This window comes from Argiope bruennichi, chromosome 10, assembly GCF_947563725.1.
Source record: "Argiope bruennichi chromosome 10, qqArgBrue1.1, whole genome shotgun sequence".
Classification (NCBI taxonomy): domain Eukaryota; kingdom Metazoa; phylum Arthropoda; class Arachnida; order Araneae; family Araneidae; genus Argiope; species Argiope bruennichi.
This window is the reverse complement of record NC_079160.1, coordinates 105,958,608-105,980,876: the sequence shown is the minus strand read 5'-3', so window position 1 is coordinate 105,980,876 and position 22,269 is coordinate 105,958,608. Positions and strand designations below refer to the sequence as shown.

Below are 22,269 nucleotides of genomic sequence, written 5' to 3'. Positions count from 1 at the left end.
TTCTTTCATTTGTTTTCTTCATTTGACTGATTATATAGTATTGGTCGAATATCGCTTTATAAACAACATTTGAAGCATACTTCTTTCCTTGGTTTTCTTCCTTTGACTGCACATTATAAACAACATTCGCAGCATATTTCTTTCATCTTCCTTCCTCTGAATGAATATAATTAGTATTGTTTGAATTTTCTTTATCGAATTATTCACTAGCACTACTGATATTTCTGGCATGAGTGATTGCATTTCTTTGATAACATGAATGTACTTGTGTTATTTCCAGGAATAAATAACTAGTATTTACACGTGTACAACTTATATTCAAATTTAAATCTCATATCTCGGACTTTTCATTTGAAACACCTAACAAAATACGCTCATCATTTCACACTCTCCAAACTGTTTGTCTCCTTTCCCATCATTTCTTGTGACAGTGGGACCGAAACAATAACATGCAGTATGCGGACATGACAATTAGATTGTTTCCTAAACATATGAAGAGGGCATTTTTATACTCATTGAGATAAATAAACTTTATTAATAAAACCCTCTGAAGCAAGACTGAAAATATAAAGTCTAAAGATTTATCTGTATAGTCACTTTCAAACATTTTTTTTAATATAAACTAAGTGCTATAATTTGACATTTATAAAAAGTGCAATATAAATTTGACGGGCGTCAGAAGCAAATGTTTCATATTTGCTGTTCATAAACATAAATATTAATGCTTATTTTCATACGACTCAATTGGATGTAAAGCAAAATTATTACAATTACGAGAGAATAATAAATCTGAGAAAAGTTTTTATGCAATAATATACTACTTTCTGAAAGAAATGTGTATTAAAATGCCCATTATATTATTTTTTCAGGAGGATATCCCGGAGGTAATCAGTTGAATTTATTGCATAAAATGAGAAACAAAACTACATATTTAAATATTTAAGATTAGACTCTTCTTTATTTTCAAGTTTTAAATTCTTCAGAATGAACTTTGATAAAATTTATACTTTATAACTGTTTTAGGTGGCTTGCCTGGAGGTAAGAATTTAATGTTTTATGTTAAAATTATGTTAAATGTTAAATGTAATAAATTAATGTAATTAAATGTTATGTTAAAATTATGATAAAAGTTTGAATAAAAATGATTTTATTAATTACACCATAATATTTTTTTGAAAATTCAATGACAAATTTAAAAGCGTTTTTAATTTTACTTCTTCAGGTGGTTCATCTGGAGGTAAGAATCCATATTACTTGCTAGATTCCCAATAAAACAATGAATTTGTGAAAAATCTGTTTTAATGCTATTTGTTTATTGACAATTTAACTAAAATGGATAACATATTTTTTTGTACTATTTTTTCAGGAGGATCATCTGGAGGTAAATAATTATGTTTTCTGGGGAAAAAAAAAGAAAAAACTTTTTTTAATTTTCTTATTTTTTTTATTTTTTGAAAAATTTTAAATCAGGTTTTCATCATAATTCATTTTGCCTTCTAAAATGTATGTTATAATTATTATAATACACGATTTAAAATATTTAAGGTGACAGGTCTGGAGATAATAAATAATGTTCTATGGAAAAAAAAAGCATCATTATAAAACCAAATAAGCGAAGTATTTTCAATGAATATTTGTTTTCTGATACAAAAATGAAAATTTTAAAACATTGTTTTCGCATTGTTATTAAAGGTGGTATGAATACAGTTAAATGATTATTTATGCTAAATGTTTAAAATATTTTCTTAAATTATGATAAACATCTGAAAAAAATTAATTTATTTCTTAACAAAATATTTTTTTACAAAAGAAATCATAATATATGACATGCATGATTTACATATCCTATTTAATGTAATAAACGAGAAGTAAAACTGTTTTTAAAATGAGTTTTTCTTTACATTCGTAATTCCTCAATCTTCAAATTGAATTAAATTTTTAACAATGCATTCCTCACATTGCTTTTTTAGGAACCCTGTTTAAATGGTCTAAATATATATATTTAAAGACAAATAATTGAAAAAAGTTTTAATTATTTAATTTTTTTGAAAATAAGAATTGAACGAAATCTTTTTTCTACATATTATTTTTCAGGTCGCATGGATGAAGTTAAATGCTTATTTAATCTGAATTTTTGGTATTTTTTCAAAATTTGCAGTAAATTTTTTCTAAAAAATTTAGTAAACTCTTAATAAAGCATTTTTCTTCAATTGAGATCATAATACCTAATATGTATGCTTTGATTGTTATAGTTGAAACCATTAGTGAAAAATGAAAATGAAAAAAAAAAAAAAATTGTTTTGAAATACTTTTTTTTTACAATTTTAATTTTTTAATTTAATTCATTCAAATTGAATTATATTTATATTGTGAGTATATTACATTGCTTTATAAAGGATTTATAAAGCAATGTAAAGGATTTATAACGCAATGTATATTTGTAGATAAGAATAATGCTCCAAAAATGTTGTCATATTCATAACTACAAATTAAAAAAAAAGAGATAATTTTAAAATAAGTTTTTCTTTACATTTATAATTTTTAATTTACCAAATTGAATTATATTTGCCACCATAAATATTACACATTGATTTTCAAAGATGTATATATAAATTTAAAGTGATGTTACAAAAAAAAAATGAAGACTGCATAAAAACTAATTGCAAAAAAAATATTAGTTTACTGGTAACTGAATATTGAGAGTAATATTTTGTTCTACACATTGCTTTCCAGGTGGCATAAATGGAGGTAAATATTTGATATTTTCAAAAACTTTTAATTTTTCCCTAAATCTTTAAATTAATATACGGATAAAAACTAAGTTTCTCTAAATATAGTATTTCCCTTTTCAAAACAAAATCATAATATCTAACATACATACTTTACATATCTTACAATTATTGAAATAAATAAGAAACATAATAATGTTTTTAAATTTGCTTTTTTCTTACTTAATAATGTTACCTCCCTCAAAATGATTTTATATTGCTCTAACATACTTTCCAAATTGCCTTTCAGGAGGTCTGCAAGGAGGTAAGAATTATAGTGTATAGAAAACCTATATTAAAACAATGTATAGAAGAAATTGTTCTTTTATTGAAAATATATTTTTTGATATATAAAAATTGATACTGAAAATTTACTCTTTCAGGCGGATCGAATGGAGGTGTGTATTTAACGCTTTTTTTTAAATTATTAATACTTTTTTTTATACAACTTGATGAAAAATCTGGAAAATTAAGTTATTTCTTGGGATTATATTTTTTCTTTTTAAAGTTAAAACATAATGATAATCATGTATAATTTATACACTTTTCATCATTACATTTATTGCAACCAAAGATAAATAAAATTACAGATTTCTGTTTCTTCATTTCTGTACTCCAAAAGGAATTGCAATAGCACTTTTATAGACTTTGCACTATTTTTTTAAGAAGCATATCTGGGAGGGTGGGAGATGCATTATCGAAATAAACAGGAAAAGGAAAAAAATATTAAAGTATTTTATAAAACAATAATTTTTTTTTTCTTATAACTGAACAATTTTGTAGAAAAATGTTTTTCATATTGTTCTTTCAGGCGTCATATTTAAAGACTTCTAATTTTTTATTTTTAATTTTAAATATAAAATTTGCGATGAAATTCTGATTCAAATCAATGAATTTTTAAAACAATATTTTTATACTTAAATATTAAAAGATAATGATTATAGGTATTCTTTGAATGCGGCATTTATTATAACAAATGAGGAAATATTCTTAATTTTGTTTTTTAAACTGCTAAAGCTTAGAATTAATAAACTAACTACTTTGTATTCTTGAAATTGTTTTATTCTGTGGCATGTATGGAGGTAATCTCTATCGGAATCAAAACTTCGGAAGAAAGAATTTTTTAATTTTTTTTTTCGAATAACTAAAAATTGATCGTAGTTTTTTCGTATTGTATTTTCGACCGGCATTTTAGATTTTAGATCTTAAATTCACTTTTTAATTATTTTGAAAAAAACCTTACAGTGAAATCAGGGAAAAAATGTTTTTTTTTCCTGAAGTTAAATAAAAATTTCTGAATGTGTACTTTATTTATTATAACAAAGGGAAATAAAATGATAGGAAGATAATTTTTTTTGTTCGTCCAAATTTTTACATCACCAAATTGTGTCAGAATTACTACTAAGTATGCTCAAGTTCATTCACCACAAAATATGTCGGGAGATAAAAGAGCCATCTTCTGCAAAGTCTACATTAAAGAAAAACTCAAGGAATTTTTTTACTAAAAAATATATATTTTTTTCCAATAACTAAAAATTATCTTAAATACTTGTTCTATCATGCGGGATAAATGAAGATGTATAGTTGATATTTTAAATGATTAATCTTTCACAAAAATTGTTATAAAACATTTCGAAAATTGTTTCTTAACTACTCTTTTTATTTTTAAAAATTAAATCTTAATTCCAAATATGTATACTTCACCTGACTCATATATCCCATTTATTGGAAGAAATAAAACACTGAATTATAAAAGTTTTTTTTCCGCTTTACATTCATAATTTAAATTTTTTTAAAAATTGAGATATGTTTGCTACATTTTATATTTCATATTGGTTTTTCAGGAGGAATGTCTGGAGGTAAGAATTATGCTTTATAGAAAATCAATAATATAACTAAAATTTTTAAATTAAAAAAAAATTTGAATTCTTGAAAACTTAAGAACGATTGTAAAAGTTTTTACTTTTAATTCTCTTTAGGTGGAATGAATGGAGGTAAGTATTTATTTTATTGAAAAAAGGTTAATATTTTTTCAAAAAAATATGATAAAGTATGAAACAAATTATATTATTTTTAAGGTATTTTTTTTCTTTTCAAAATGAAATCATAATACTAAAAAGCGTTCATTTTATACATGCACATTACAACTACATTTATTTCAATAAAGTATAATTATATTATATTTATTAAATTTACTTTTCTTTACTTTCTTAATTTTACATTCTTCTAATTGAGATAAAATTTTTATAACGCAAACTTTTAACAGGAAGCATGGGAGGAGGTAAGAATCATTTTATTTTTAATATTTATATTCAAACAAAACCTTTAGAGAATATAATATTTAAATAATAATTTTTTTCTGATAACATATAATTCGTAATATAGGGTTTACGAGCAATGTTCAAAATTCTTTTCACATTGCGCTTCCATGCAGTAAAAATGGAGGTTAATATTTATTTTTTAATTTTAATTTCCAAAATTTTTTTAACAACAAAAGTAAATTTTTATATTAATTTTTCCTTCATTTTTTAATTTTTCATTCACCAAATTGTACTGAAATTTGTACAGCATGTATTTCACACTTTTTTTCAGGAGGCTTGTCCGGAGGTAAGAATCTTGCTCTATAGAAAATATATCTTCTAGTTATAAATTTAATATAATTTGTAAATCATAATTTCTTTTCCAAGAATTCTTTAAAAAAATCATTCATTCAGGAGTCATGAATGAGGTGAATATTTTTTTTTTTATAAAACTTCCAAAATGTGAAAAAACAAATTATTTTTTAATTAATAATAGGATATTATGTGAAAAAAATTATTATCTTAGAAATAAAGTCATGGTGTTTAGAATGTGTCTTTAGTTATATGACTCTGCTGAATCATGAATTATGGAAAAATAAATAGATATTTCGTAAAAATCGTTATTTTTGTACCAATTTTTGAAAGTATTAATTTACCTATATTATTGACAATGAAACTTGGCGCACGATGAACCTCGATATGAGTTGGAGAATACAGTTAATATTTACATTCTTTACTTTATCGTCTCGTTTTCGGAATTTTAATCGTTATAGTATTCGCTATCATTCGGAAAGAAAAAAAATATATATCTCAGGACAGCAATTGTTGGAAAATTTGATTGCTCATTATTGTTGTCCTTCAGATTCATGGGCTCTCCAACTGATGGCTTTGAAAAAAAGAGAACAAAGATGATGAACTCGAAAACTGAATATTTATATTAGTAAAACTTATTTGCTCTTGTTAGTGGATATTTTTTGTTGTTTTTCTCCTTTATGCACAAAATTTGTCATATTTTAATATATTAAAACACTTGCTTTAAAGTACTTTTCGTTTGACACCTGTTTATTGCTCCCTAAATAAAACGCTTCTAGAAAAGTATTGTAATTTAAATAAAATCCTCCTCGGTGATGCTTTGATGATCATAACAATGAACAATGCAAAAAAAAAAAAAAAAATGGAATAATTACACTCTTTAAAAATTTGATCTTTAGCTGAGCTTAAAATCGATACCTCCTTTTAAAGCTAGTTGAGACCACGTACAATCGCATTATTTGATGAAATCCTAAGTATTATTGCTGTTCGAAATTTCATGAGCATCGCGAAGAATTTTTGGCAATATCAGTTCATTGTTTCCGAGATTTCCGCATATATTTTTTTGATTGGATAATATTTACTGATGACGTAGTAGTTCTTTATGATTTGAATTTATTTTAGAATGTATGTAAATGGTGTTTTCCATCCTCTTTTCAATTAAATTGCCAGCCTGGCATATGATTAAAAAGTATCAAGCATAGGGTTTTTCCCCTTACATTTAAAAAGATTCCTCATTAGAGTTTATTTGTGTATTGATTTTGTATCTAGATGATTGTGGAATATAAAAAAGAGTAGAAAATTCAAAATTTTTATATGAAAATATAATTTTATTAAATTAGGATCTTCCGTTTTTGTTGATGACCTTCAACCATTTTTCAGGCAATCTCATAACTCAATGTTCTATATTTTATCATTAAAAATATTTAATTAAATGAAATTTTATATCCTCAGAGTCGTTGAAAATATTATCTCTTAAGAAATTACGCATGAACGAAATAAATGAAAATCTGAAGGAGCAAGATCAGGGTTATATGGTGGATGTGGTAAAACATCTTCACCTATATTTAATAATTTTTGATGATAATGAGTTATCAAATTCGTGTGAACCTTTGCATTATCAAGTTGGAAAACAACATATAGCAATTTACCAATTCTAGCCATTTTTCTAGAACTATGTCGCTCTGCTTGGTAAGTTGTTGAACGTAGACATTCGAATTAATCGGGTTTTTTTTTAACAATGCAAAATGTAGAATTTCTTTATATTGAAACGAAACTCACAGCTTCATCTTTTTCTTTTGGTGAATCTCAGGTTTTGATATCGTCTGTTCTGGTTCATCTTGCTTCATTTCGAACTTTTTTAATGAATTATCCACTTTTCGTCACCAACAGTCCATCTTTTTCGAAACGGAAAAATTTTGTTACTCTTCAAGAGCAAGAAAAGATTTCCCTTAAGCTGATTTGGGAACCACAAATCGAGATCTTTGATATAGCCAAACTGTTTAATTTTTTTCCCCTTGATTGCATGTATGGGCTACATTGATCTTCTCTGCAATCTCATGCATTGCGGTATATAAATTTCAATCAACAATAGTCCTAATATCACTCTCATCAACTTTAACTAAATTGCCAGTTTGTTGAGCAGTTTTGAGTGAAAAAAATCATTCAAACGAAATTTGCAAACCAATTTTGACACTGTCTTTCTCACAAGGCTTCGATGCATGGCTTTTATACGATGCACGTCATATACGATGCATGACTTTTTATATGCTTATGAGTTCCTATCTCTTCAACAATAATGCAATAAAATATGTCCCAAATATGCGTTTTATTCTTCCATTTTAAAATTGGGATGAAAAAATAATTGGGATAAACGAAACTAAATAACTAATCGTTACAATTTTCTTACAAATCGAAGATGAAGTCCAAACAACATGGAATCAATATAGATCTAGTGCTATGCACACTTTGACGTAACAATAGAAAGTGTTAAAACTATTAAAAAATTATCAACCATTTAGCTGCCAGAGCATTATTATTATATTTGGACGATCAGTTAACTCCAAATTCTGATGCTAATCCGGACTTTTATGGAAATAGAGATTTTCTATTGCCATAAAAGTTCGTTTCAGATCGAAGGTATTGCTTTTTAAGCTCTATGAGGAAGGAAATAATTGTTAAAGAAATTATAAATCTGTATTATTAAGATTTATTTTATATAAGTATAATATACGTTGATATGTTTTATATTTTTTATTAATTTAATATATGTTTCAAAAATATAAGATTTAATATTTTTAAAAGTGAATAATTTTTGCAGCATTTAAGTTAAAAAATATTGTTTCAATTTAATTTCAGCATGCCTTGTTTATTAAATTATTTCAATTTTCTTTTTTTAATAAAAGTTAGTTTTTAATCAACAGCATTTGATAATTAACTAAATATTGTTGCTGATAGAATTTCATTAAATTCGTAAATTAGTCTTTCATTGTTCTCGATTTAATTCGGAAACCTCGAAATCCGTAATATGCTGTTGAAAATTTTTCTTTTTCCAAATTAGATCATAATGCCACATGTTTACACTTTAAATGATTTACATGTCAATTTTTTGTGACACATCAGATACAAAGTGCTATTTTAATGGATAATTCGTCTTCGTAATTTCACTTTCTTCTGAAATGAGTTCAAATTGCTACAATATATATTTTACAATGTATTTCAGGGAGGAATGTATAAATCTAAGAATCATATTCAATAAAAATTTTATCTTGAAACAACAAATTGGTGAAATTTAATTTAAGTAAAAATTTATGTCTCCATAAATATGCAACGATTAAAATTTGTCCTTCATATTGTTCTTTCAGGTGGCTTGAATGGAGGTAAATATTTATTTATTCCGAATTTTTTTCAGAGCTTCCAATATAAATCTTAAAAATTGAATTATGCCTTCGCATGTCATTTTAAATATAATTAATTCCTTATCATAATATTTTTCTTATTCACAATTAAAACATAAATCCCAAATTTTATGCTTTAAGTGACATGAGTGCAACAAATGAGAAACAAAAACTTATTTCTAAATTTAATTATAATTGCTATAATGTATTCATATTGCTTTTTAGCTGAAATCTCCGAGAAGGACATTCTGTATAGTAAAATAATTTGAAGATAATTTTTTATTTAATAAATAGTTTCTATATAGTAAAATAATTTGAAAAAAAATCTAATGATAATTTGTTTTTTTATTACTAAACAAAAATCATAAAAATTTGTTCTTCACATTTTCTTTACATTTCGTAAATGGGGATTAATATTTCTATATTTTTATTTTATTTCTTAAAGATAAAATTGCGATAAATGTTTGAAAAAATTATTTTTCTACAAGATAGCGTAACATTTTCAAAATTAATTCATAAAATTTTAAAATTTAATAGTCATAATTTGTTTTTATATTATTATATATTCATTAGATATAAATTTTATATAATATATAATTTATTTCTTCGAGATCTCATTCGTCAGAGTTTTTTATAATCTATAATTCCAATAATTAAATAATAAAATCATCATTTTTCGTGAAATATCGAATGATCACTCGAAATACTGAGTGGTTTTATCTTAGATGAAAATATCATGTCGCTGAAATTCGACCACCGCTGTGTATGTATACTTAATATTCTTTAATTAAGCGGCATATTAGAAAATAAGACCTATATTCATCAGAAAAATTATTGTATAGCAATAACACATGAGGAACATATTAGCACAATAGTTTTTTTCCTTTGATGTATAAGCAATGATTGTAAAAATATGACCTTCAACTTGTTCCTTTAGGTGGCTCGATTGGAGGTGAAAAAAAATTTTTTTTTTCTAAAAGTACAATAAAAAGCTGTGTTAATTCTTAATGTAATATTTTCCTATACAAAATTAAATCGTTACGTCTAACATGTATTGTTAATATGTTCCATTTTCACAACAATTTAGATATAAAATTATATTTTCAACGTATTCTCTCTTACTTTCGTAATTTTACATTTTCAAAGTTGATTTGTATTTCTATAATGCATATTGCATGTTCTTTATCTATGTGGGAAGTATAGAGATGGGAATCATGTTCTATAGAAGAATTATTTTAAGTGTCTAATTGGTGAAAAATATTTACCATAGCATTTCTTTTTTTGTATAGAAACCATTATAGTAAAAAAAAAAAAAAAAAAAAAAAAAACATCTTACCAGTTTTGAAAATTCAAATTTAGTGAAATGTATATATGTATTTACTTTATTTTATATCTTTGCTAATCTTCGAAGAAATCTGAAAGAAATAATTAAGATAATTCTTAACATTGTTTGTTTCTTATTCAAATTATAATCCAAATATCTATCATGTATAATTTTCATCTTACAAATGATACAAGAAATGGGAAACAAAGTTTTAGTTTCAAGATTAGTTGGGTTTTTTTTTCACTTTAAAAATTTTATGCTTTGTAAATTTAACTGTAATTCCTTCAATGTATATTTGACATAAATTTTTCAAGTGGCATGTCCGGAGGTAAATATCACTTTTTCAAAAATATATACATTAAAATAATAATAGGCGGAAAGGTTTTTTAAATGATTTATATTTTGATAATTAAATAATGATTATATTTTTTTCTTCTAAATTCTTCATTCAGGTGGTTCCAATGGAGGTGAATATTTTTTTTCGGATTATATTTTTTAGGAAAAAAAATAAAATAATAATTAAGTTAATTCTTAGCATGCATTTTTATTTAGAAACTAATCGTAATGTCTAGTAAAGTTATACTTTAAGAAGAATCTTTCTTTAACTTCATAATTTTACATTCTTGAAATTGAGTTTAAATGTTGCATTTCATATTTCACACTTCATTTTCAGGAGGCATGTCTGGAGGTAAGCCTATTGTACTATATAAATCGATATTCAAATAAGAAAAATAATTGGGATTGGTTTTAAATATCTATTTATTTTCTGATAACCAAACAATTTTTCAAATTATTCATTACATTGTGCTTTCAGGTGGCCTAAATGGAGGTAATTATTATTATTTTTTAATTTTATTTTTCCTTACATAAAGTGCAATAAGTATATGAAAGTGTTCATAACAAAGCATCTTTATTTTTCAAAATGAAATCTTTACATAAATTTATTCTTTGCATGTCAAATTTCTTTCAAGCAAGTAGAAACATAATTATATTTTGAGAGTTTCTTTCTTTATAGTTTTCCAATTTCCAAAATTTACTGCAATTGTAGAATGTATGTTTCACGTTACTTTTTCAGGCGCCATGTCTGGAGGTGAAACAATATTTATAGAAAATCGATACTTAAAATCTGACTATTTTTAAAATATTAATTGTTTGATGATAATTAAACAATGATCTTAAAGATTTTCATTCATTTATTTAATTCTATATTCTGCCACATGTTTTAAAAGGAACTGACAGTTTATTTTTCTAATTTTCAAAGAATATTTGCGATAAATATATTGAAAGGGATTTCATGACATAGTATTGGAGTTGTTGCTTGTGTTTAAAAAAGCATGTAACTATCAACCGATTGAACTGATCCAAATAGAGTAAAATGGATCTTCCTTAACTTAATATTTACAAAATACATCGGTTCTATTGATCAAAAACTCTCTTGTAGTGATCATTTTTAAGATCATATGGGGAAAAAAATCTTATGCTAGTGGTATCGTCAAAGAAAAAGGAAAATAAAGTTTTAGATTATTACCTTCAATGAGTCAAACTTTCATTCTACCACTCTGCAATGTTTTACCTTCTTCTGTTTAATGAACTAATGTCCACGACCAAATAATATTATTAGTTTCAAGATGAGCAAACTCAGCGCGTTGAGCAAGAAAGAAAACAGAAAAAAAAGAGTATGATCAACTTTCTAGACTTACTTAACATATGACTGGGGTTTTGTTAAAAATGTCCCTAATGTTTCTCATTTAAATACTGAATTGTAGGAGTTGTACTAAATTTGTAGTTCGGACGAATGTCTGATACGTAAATGCAAGCGATGTGGAAAGGGTGGGATTATAGAATACTTATTGAAGGGATAGTTTACCAAAGTGTCAGGAAAGGACAAATGCGTGAATGCATCTCTGCTTCATTAGAAAAGGAGAAGTTTTTTGGATCAATTATATAACATATAAAATTATTTGAATAACAAAACTTATAATAACTGTTTTGACAAAGAAAGCAGGACATGCAAGTCATTAAAAAAGTATGTAATTGTCAAAAATCAAATTTAAAAGATTAAAATATTAAATATGCATCTATTCTTTCAATTCTGTACTTATCAATTTTTCAAATAAAAATGAATAAATAATACGGATTGTGACAAATCGGTTTTTTTTTCTGGCACCCATGTATTCGTAAATATTGAAGTATTTTTAAAACATTTCAGCTGTACTCATATTTTAAATGAAATAAAATGTTTATCTTGAACCTAAAGTGATCATTATAAACAATGTCTACTATAATATAATTTTGTGAAACACTAAATAATAAAATTTAAAATTTATGTTTTAGGAAGAAAATGTTTACAGACAGAACGATAAATATTTCACTACATATAAGAGTGGAACTTACCTTTTGATACTTTTCCTTCTTTTTTAATGCATGCATTTTTCAAGAGCATGCGTTTTCATATTTTGAAAGACATTTGATTTCTCGATTAGTTCTGTCATTAAAAAATTTAGTTGAATGTTCAATTGATTATTATCTAAATTTTGATATTGCTCCAATTTGATCGAAAGTTCGGTATTTATCGAACTTTTATAAAAATGGAAAATCATTACACCATTTTCTGTATTAGATTTGAATTAATTGGAATAAAAATGGTTCAGCATTGTTGACAGAGTCAATAATTAGGGAAATTGGTAGAATTCTATATTTTTATTGCTCGGATTTTATTCAGAAACATGTACTTACACATGCCCCAAAATAGTCTTCTTTTTCTAAAACACAAATTCCATTATTCAAAAAAAAAATCAATTTTTAGAACAGTTTAAAAAATAGCATCAATTAAATTGTTTAATATATTTATAGTAATTTATTTTTCAAATATAAATGTTTTTAGCAATGATTTGTCGAACAATATTTGATAATTACATATTATTTTTTTAAATATTCAATTTTACAATACGAAGCTTAAGTGTTTCATTCAGATATTGCTTATTTTTTTAAAGAATTTATATTAATTATAATGCATGTGAGTGTAATTTCCTTTTATTTCTCCTTGTTTCTACTAATTAATATAACAACTATATCTGTTTGGACATCTTAAATTTTTACTAAAATATTTGATGTACTGTAATTTTTTTCATAAGTGTGCCTAGATTACTTAATTTAATCAAATTTTATAAATATCGGAATTACCATTTTGATTTCTGAAATCATAATTATAATTATGTCCTCTTTTTGGTTATGGTAATTCAAACGGCATAATTAAATCAGTTCTATGAATAAAACAATAAAATAATTTTTAAAAACTTATATACACACCAAATTAAATTTTATGATATTAGTTTTTAGACTCGAATTTGGGATTTATTCGAAGAATTTTAATAAAGAAAATAAAAATATCTTTTATTATGTCTTGTAGGTAGCAAAAGACATTTAGACAGTAAAGAAACTGAATGCTGAAACTGAAACTGAATTTTACAATTATTAAATAAATGAAATACAGGGTGTTTATAAAGTCCCGGACCCATTTTGATGTTTAATAACTCATAAAATAACAAAGATATAAACACACTTATGACATTTATTGATGGAATAACTCATATATTTTTCTTTTCAGGTTTGAATATTTTTACTTTTGTAAATATCGTCTGCGCGTGTGGTTAATTTCAGATAATTTCATTTTCCAGTCTAAATATCTGTACTTTTCTAAATATTGTCTGCTTGTTAATTGCATTTTTCTCTCTTTTGTTTTTGTCAACTATTCCAATGTTATGTTTACTTTTGATGTGTTTGTTCTATGTAGTACTTTTGTATGTGATGTTTTATTCGAGCGGATATTAAGGAGAATGCATACACCACAAGAGAAAACACAGATTTTATGGTGGTTCATAGAAATGAAATCGATAGTGCAAGCACAGAGAAATTTCAGAAGAAATTACCAAAAAGATCCTCCATCCAAAAACAGCATCTTGAGGTGGAAAAAGAATTTTCTAGAAATTGGAAGTATCGAAGATAAGAAACGTTCCAGACGTCCTTTCACAAGTGATTTTGATGTTGAGCGTGTCAGAGAGACATTTTTACACAATCCTAGAATATCTGTGAGATCAGCGGCAACAGAATTGGATATGCCAATTTCGACGGTGTACAAGGTTATTAAGAAAAAATTAAGACTGCATGCATACAAAGTTCAAATTGTTCAAGTTTTGGAACCGAACGATAGACCTAGAAGGATGGCCTTTGCAACAGATATGCTAAGGAGGATAGAAGATGTTGCTGATTTTCTGAAGAGCATAATGTTCTCCGATGAAGCATCCTTTCATGTTTCTGGCATTGTTAATCGCCATAAAGTGCGCAAATGGCTCTGTGGATGCCGACATGCTTGTCGCTACCTGGCGTGAAATTGACTATCGACTTGATATTCTCCGTGCGACGAAGGGGGCACACGTGGAAGTTCATTGACAAGGGTCATGAAACTTTTTGAGTCTATTTAACCATTTATTTTATTAATTTAAATCTATCTTTATTATTTTATGAGTTATTAAACATCAAAATGGGTCCGGGACTTTATAAACACCCTGTATTTCAGTTCATTGTTAAATGCTAACAGTGAATAGGGGAAATACTATTGCAATATTCAATTTGAAACATTTTAGCGGAAGTATTTCTTAATTATTTCATTTAAAAAAGCGCGAATATATTTATATTATTATATATTCATTCATAAAAACTGAAGAGGTCTTTATTATGAAGTATGTTAATTTTTTTTTATAATTTATAATTTTTTAAATAAAAAAAATTCCTACTTATCGAACATTTTAATGTGATCATGGGCAGTATTTCTCTTTGATGAATAGGAATATAATTTATTTCTATTTCTTTTCACATTAATCTAAAAATAAGGAAGAAAACTATATTTTAAAAATCATTTAGTTTTCATTTCCATAATTTTACTTCTTAAATTTAATTATAAATGCAATAATATATTCTTATTTTCTTTTACTAGGTGGCCTATCAGGAGGTATGAGTCATGTTTTATAAAATTATTTTTAAACAAAAAATTTGAGAAAAATATTTAAATAATAGTTTACTCTAATTAATGAATAATTTAAAAAAAATATGTTCTTCTTGTTCTTTCAGGTGGCTCAAACGGAGGTGAATATGAATTTACCTTATGTCATTTTATTTTTCAAAAACATCGATAAATGTTTTTAAAGAATGGTTGCGTTAATTTTTGACTCAGTATTTTTGTACAAAATCTAATTTTGGGATTGACATAAATAATTAATATATTTTATTTCTTGAGAAAATTAGAAACGAAATTACACTTTGAATTTTAGTTTCTGTTTGATTTCCTTTCTATTTTTGAAATTGAATTATAATAGAAGGAATGTACACTTCACATTCCTTATTCAGTTGCTATATCTGGTGGTAAGAATCATGCTTTGCAGAAGAATTTATTATTTTATTATAAAACCAAATGGGGAAAACGATTTCTAATAAAACTTTTGTTCAACTAGATGAGCAATTACAGTACAAAAGTTTTAAAACTGGTTTTGAATAATCGTTTGCTTTCACAAACATTCATTCAAAACATAAACTAGTTCACAGAAATAAATTAATATTCAGTTTAATTTTCTTTCAGAAATGAAGAAAATGAAATAAGTTGTTTACATGATCTTTCCCTATTAAATTTTGTATCAAAATATCATATATATTTTTAAAGACATATACTATGCAGGTAAAGGAATTAAATTTAAACTTTCAAAATTAGTTTTTCTTTATCTTTATAATTTGACAGAATCTAAAATTAATTATGATATTTATTGAATATTTAATTGACCTTAATTTTTCAGGTGGCTCGTCCGGAGGTAAGAGTCATTTTCTTCAACAAAATTATATTGAAAATAACAAATCAGTAAAAAAGTTCTTTTATAATTTGTTTTCTAAAAAATTAATAATAATAAACATCGATTATGAAAATTTATACGTTAAATTCTTCTTTCGTTCTGTATGAATTGAGGAGAATTTTTAAAAGTTTTTTTTTCTAAAAAAAATGTTAAAAAAATACGAAATTATTATTTCTATTATTTTTAACATTAATTTTTAATTTAAAATTAAATCGTAATATCCAGCAAAATTGTTTCTTAAGACAAGTTTTTCTTCGTAATTTTACATTCTCGTATTACACTGATAAATTCTGCATTTCATATATCATATTTCTATTCCAGGAGGCATGTCTGGAGGTAAGATGACTTCCCTATAAAAATTTATACTTTAATATAAAAAAATAATTAGGAAGAATTTTTGGAAAAAATATATATTTTCTGAGAAGCAAGCAATAGTCTTACGAATTGTCTTTCATATTGTTCTTTCAGGTGGCATGAATGGAGGTAGTTATTTGTTTATTATTATTTTCCTATTTCTCTATAAATACAGTAATAATTTATCAAAATTGTAGATGATTAACATATTTATTAAGAAGATATCTTTCTTATCAAAATTAAAAACTAACTAGGGATTGCAATACCGGTATACCGGGATACCGAATACCGGTATTTTGAGCAATTTGTACAATTTTGTAATACCGGTATTCACGAGTTTAAATACCGGTTTTTCGGTATTTACTAGAAATTTTTAAAATGGTCTCCACTATATGTTCAAGGATCGCGAACAGAGCAAAATAGTATACATTTTTGTTTTTATGTCTCCCTAACGGGCGAAATTAGTTAGCCAATTAATGGCTTAATTAATTGCTTAAATCTAAATTAGAGAAACATGGATTATCCCTGAAAGAAAATATTGTATCCATAACGACTGATGGAGCAACAATTATGAAAAAAGTTGGAAAGTTGATTGGTGCAAATCAGCAGTTGTGCTATGCACATGGAATTCATTTAGGAGTAATAGATGTATTATACCAAAAAAATAAAGAATAGAAGAATCAAAATACTGTGGATATAGAAACTTCTTATTCCAACTTTGAAGAGAGTAAAAGTGAGAGTGATATTGGCAATGAAGATAATGACAATGTAATTGTTGAAGAAGATATTGCTAATGACGATGAAATATTAATCTATCAAGAATTGCTTCTTATAATTTATAAAGTTCGAAAAATTGATAAGATATTTAAACTTTCCCCTATAAAAAAGGATATATTACTAAAATATATACTAACTAAAAATAAATCAGAATGTATGTTAATATTAGATTTTAAAATACGTTGGAACAGTTTACTCCTAATGATGGAACCATTTTTGGAACTGCGAAATCCAATCCAAAAAGCAATAATCGATTTAAACCTGTAAATTATTTTTTCAGATAGTGAATTGGACTTAATATCCAGAACTATATCAGCTCTACTTCCAATAAAACTGACTATTGAGGCATTATGTCGGAGAGATTTTAATAACAGCTAATGCAACAATAAATTTCATGTTGCAGTCACTGAAAGAACAGCGCACATCACTATCTGAAGAATTATATATTACATTGAAAAATCGCACAGAAGACAGGCACACCGAAATAGAAAATGCCTTATTGTATTTACTTAATTATAATGATTTTAAAAATGAAAATGAAAAAGAAGAAAAGAAAATAACCAGTTCAAACCTGATTAAGTCTGTAAACCTGATTAAGCCTGATTAAGTAAATTTTTTTAAAATTTTTTACCCACAAACCTATCTGCATTCAGAAGAATTCGGTACAATTATCGAAGATTATGATGACACTAATGTCGATAGTGAAAAGGAATTGTCTCTTGAACAAAAATTAGAATTAGCGATAAATAAAAAAAATCTTCAACGAACCAAAATACAATACAGAAATCAGCTATATCCAAAACCATCCGGCGAGAAATCGATTTATTTGAAGATGAGGGATTTAGAGGTAAATACTTGAAAAAAATATATCGCGCATTGCTAACAGTACCACCAGCTAGCGTAGATACCGAAAAGGCGTTTTCGACAGCTGGTCATTTTTACACAAAATTACTTTTCACGCTTAATGACAGTACAATTGATACATTATGTTTTTTTTAAGATCACATTTCAAAAATTTGTAATAGCACCACAGACTGAATATTGACATTTACACTTTTTTGTGATTTAAATAAATAAGGTGTTTCTTTACTTTTTGGTGATTATATACTGTTAGAATTTATAAGTTACAAATTATTTTTTGTGATATTTACACTCTCTAACAAAACTGACAAATAAAACAAAGAAACACCTGTGTTTTCTTTCTTTTTCTAAAATTTCTAATACCGGTATTAAAACCGGTATCCCGGTATTAAGATTTAAAAAATACCGAATACCGGTATTGAAATTTTGGTCCGGTATTGCAATCCCTAACACTAACCTATTAACAGTATGCTTTACATGTCGGATTTATTCCAAGAAGTGAGAAGTAAAATTACATCTTGAAGGATTCTTTATAAAAAAGATTCCATTTTCCAAAATTAAATATACTTCTTAAATGTATATATCAATCTGCTTTTTCAGGTGGCCTGTCTGGAGGTAAGAATTAAGTTTTATAAAAAAAAAATTATTAAAAAAATGTATGTGAGAATTTTTTTCAATAATACATTTTTCTGATAAATAACTAGTTTTCGTAAAAATTTATTCTATGCATTATTCTTTCGGTGGCTATATATATATATATATATTAAGTACAGAAAATGTGATTTTATATATATATATATATATATATATATATATATATATATATAATTTTTAATTATTTTTACAAAAAAATGCGATAAAAATCTAAAACTAAATACTTATCTTATACTTTCACAAAATATTTTTCTCAGTCGTAATTAAATCTTAATACCTAATACAAAAACTTTACTTCCTTAGCATTTTAAATTTGTTTCAACAAAAGAGATTTAAAATCAAATTATTCAAATTTGTTCCTGTTGACCAAAACGAATGTTCAATCACCAGAAAGCGAGACAAATCGATATATAGAAAACTCTTAACGCTTCCTTTAAACATAATTGTTCTATTGTGAAAATTAATTTATATTCTATTTTCTTCTTTTCATCAATTTTTACTATATTTCACATTTTTTTCAGGCGGCTTGTCTGGAGGTAAGAATCGTGTCCATTAAAATAATATTTTGAACAAACGAATCGAAATGTTTCTTTTTCTAAATAAATAATGCTTGTAATTTTTTTTTTGCATTCTTTTTTCAGGCGGCATGAATGGAGGTAGATTCATACATTTTTAAAATTTTTAGTATTTTTTTAAAAAAAATAAATGAAGTAATAAAGTAAAAATGACTAAATAATTTTTTGCCATATTATTCTTCTTATAAAAAATTAAATCTTAACACTTAGCATAAACATTTTATTTGTTCATAAATGCTACAATTTGTACTTCACGTTGTCTTTCAGGAGGCTCATCTGGAGGTAAATACACTTTTTTATAGAAAATCCATATTAAAATGAGATCCCAGAAAAGTATTCAAATAATAATTTTTTTTTCTAAAATAATTAAACGCTGATGTTTCAAATTATTTTTAGGTGGTCTGAATGGAGGTGAATATTTACATTTTTATCTTACTTTTTTATGAAATTTTAATTAACTATATGATAAATTATTTGATAGCTTTCCATTTTGAAACTAAATTACAATTTTCAATTTTATACATTGTAATACTTCAAATCTAATCATTCTTATATTTCATATTTTTTAATAAATGGAAGACAAAACTGTCTTTCGAATTTTAGTATTTCTTTATTCCCATGATTTTCTTTTTTCAAACAGAGTTATAAATATTAAAATATATATTTAAAATTCCTTTTTTTAGGTGGCTCATCTGGAGGTAAGAATTATGTTTTTCAGAAAAGTTTTGTTGAAACAAAATACTGTAGGAAAAAAAAAGTTCAATAATTTTTTTCTGATATATAAACAATTATTTTAAAAAATTTGTTTTACTATTGTTCTTTTAGGTGGCATGAATGGAGGTAAATATTTGTTTTTATACAGGAAAGTTTTAATTAGAGTAATAATTTTGCTTTTAATTTTACCATGGGGAAATAGTGTCCTAAATGGTGCTATATGACACTGCCAGAGTGAGAGAGAGAAAAGTCTCTAATAGTTAGTTATAATGATTTTTTTGACTTAAGATCTCGTTTTTTAAGGAAAAACGAATATACAGATAAACTTCAAAAGCAAAAATATTAAATATAAATACATACATACAAGTAAAAAATACATACATACAAGTACAAAATATATACAAGTAAAACAATAAAGCAAAAAGCGTGACTCGAACCGAGAGCTCTGAACGCACGTGTCATTCATGTTGTTTTCATCATTATATTGCACTATCCACACTTCGAAGCGGAAGTTGAATACATTTATTTTAATAATTAGTTATAATTATTTTTGTATGTAAAATCACTTTTTTTCTGGCACCTATGACACCTATATAAATAAACTTAAAAAGCAAAACCTTCCCTGATATTCGAAATAAATTTACAATTTTAAATTTTCACTAGCAATTTATATAAGAATTTCTCGTTTAAAGTTATAATATAATTCACCTATACATAAAAATCAGTGTAAGATTTTCCTTTCTTACTGAACGAAATCAAAACGAAACAGCAAACAAGGCAACAATTTAATAAACATTGAAGCCTTTCATTTTTTTGATAGAACTTTCAAAAGTGTAAATATCTTTTTTTGTACACTGGACATTTCTTTTCGGAAATTTTAACGTTATAATTGCAATCTAACATTCGTTATCTTTATTTAGGTGAGTATTTTGGAGAAAAATAACTTAGATCATGCAAAAAATATCATTGAACCTGAAATCAAGATTAGTTTTTCTTAAATGTTTTTATTTCTTGAAAATAATATCATAATTACTACAATGTTAGTTTTAAATTTTTCTTAAAATATCATTTGTTTGAGATGAATGAATATGAATTTCACAAAACTAAAATAAATTTTATTAATTACTGTGGTAAAACCTAAAAAAAAAATGTTTAAAATTGAAGTTATTTTCACATTAACACTATTTTTTCGAGAATATTTGAACATAATACCTAACCGGTTATCATAACTTTTTTATCACAGGTGGTATGTCGGGAGGTAAGTATTTTTCTTATTATAATTGTGATTAAAATTTCAATAATTCCTAAGTTATTTTTCACCATAACATTTTTCTTTGTGAGAATGAAACCATATTGCTTAAGAAGCACGCTACAAATTATTTTTTGATATACTTATTCGAAGGCTAATATTCTTGAATCTTACGAGAGCTAAGAAAAATTGTATTATTTTATTCTTTAATAATTGTAAAATAGTATTCTTTAAAATTAAATGCACTAAATCTAAAATGCACTTTTTACATTGTTTTTAGGTGGCCAGTCTGGAGGTAAATATTCATACTTCTCCTGATAAATATCTCCAATTCTTTCGTATCTGGATAATAATTTTCTCCTTGGATCTAAATAATAATTTTATTTATTAATCCTTTTCCTCATAACATTTTATTTCTGAAAATTAAAATATATTATTTTAAAATAAACGTTTCGCATTGTTCCTTGGGCGGAATGTCAGAAGAAAAATATTTATATATTTATTTTTTCCAACAGCTGAATAAAATTTGAATTATAATTAAATTATTCTCCATAGTATTACTTTTTTAAAAGTACATATTCATCCTCGTATTTTTAAATACAATCTTTGCTTTATATTTCAGGTGACATGTCAGGAGGTAAATATTTTTTTCTTTATTAGAAAAATATTAATAATATTTTCCTTATGTAATAATGTTTTCCTTTTTTAAAATGTTCTTGTTTTCTAAACTGTATACTTCGCACTATTTTTCAAGTGATATTCTTGATTTAAATATTTATACTTCTTATACCAAATTAATAAACCTGTGTGTAATAATTCATTTAAGTTTCAATGAAATGTCTTTTTTAAATTAAATCTGATGGTCTAAAACGCATAATTTTGCTTATTTCATGTCGCTCCTATATTCAAATATCGTTTCATATAGTAGTCTACTCAAACGCGAAATAAAGTATCATTCATAAAGTAATATCCAATGTACCCTTGCCGATTTCATCTCCCCATCTTGTAGAACCACACTCAAAACTAAAGAAGAAAAAGCCATCACAGAAGCTTATAACTTTATTGAGCTCTTAAATGTGAAAGGATACT

At 25.2% G+C, this 22,269-nt stretch overlaps 1 protein-coding gene across 1 annotated transcript in view; it reads left to right on the top strand.

The window, feature by feature from the left end:
• The window catches only part of LOC129987697 (loricrin-like), a 61,399-nt gene that overhangs the window by 9,528 nt on the left and 29,602 nt on the right, over positions 1-22,269 (top strand). The window contains exons 6-36 of the mRNA XM_056095647.1: positions 870-884; positions 1,024-1,038; positions 1,223-1,237; positions 1,367-1,381; positions 2,734-2,748; positions 3,019-3,033; positions 3,152-3,166; positions 4,613-4,627; positions 4,748-4,762; positions 5,035-5,049; positions 5,361-5,375; positions 8,743-8,757; positions 9,713-9,727; positions 10,552-10,566; positions 10,773-10,787; positions 10,914-10,928; positions 15,093-15,107; positions 15,227-15,241; positions 15,943-15,957; positions 16,318-16,332; positions 16,465-16,479; positions 18,589-18,603; positions 19,164-19,178; positions 19,284-19,298; positions 19,485-19,499; positions 19,614-19,628; positions 19,901-19,915; positions 20,043-20,057; positions 21,175-21,189; positions 21,461-21,475; positions 21,803-21,817. Of these exons, the coding sequence (XP_055951622.1) occupies positions 870-884; positions 1,024-1,038; positions 1,223-1,237; positions 1,367-1,381; positions 2,734-2,748; positions 3,019-3,033; positions 3,152-3,166; positions 4,613-4,627; positions 4,748-4,762; positions 5,035-5,049; positions 5,361-5,375; positions 8,743-8,757; positions 9,713-9,727; positions 10,552-10,566; positions 10,773-10,787; positions 10,914-10,928; positions 15,093-15,107; positions 15,227-15,241; positions 15,943-15,957; positions 16,318-16,332; positions 16,465-16,479; positions 18,589-18,603; positions 19,164-19,178; positions 19,284-19,298; positions 19,485-19,499; positions 19,614-19,628; positions 19,901-19,915; positions 20,043-20,057; positions 21,175-21,189; positions 21,461-21,475; positions 21,803-21,817 (465 nt within the window). The remainder of the gene's footprint in view (positions 1-869; positions 885-1,023; positions 1,039-1,222; positions 1,238-1,366; positions 1,382-2,733; positions 2,749-3,018; positions 3,034-3,151; positions 3,167-4,612; positions 4,628-4,747; positions 4,763-5,034; positions 5,050-5,360; positions 5,376-8,742; positions 8,758-9,712; positions 9,728-10,551; positions 10,567-10,772; positions 10,788-10,913; positions 10,929-15,092; positions 15,108-15,226; positions 15,242-15,942; positions 15,958-16,317; positions 16,333-16,464; positions 16,480-18,588; positions 18,604-19,163; positions 19,179-19,283; positions 19,299-19,484; positions 19,500-19,613; positions 19,629-19,900; positions 19,916-20,042; positions 20,058-21,174; positions 21,190-21,460; positions 21,476-21,802; positions 21,818-22,269) is intronic.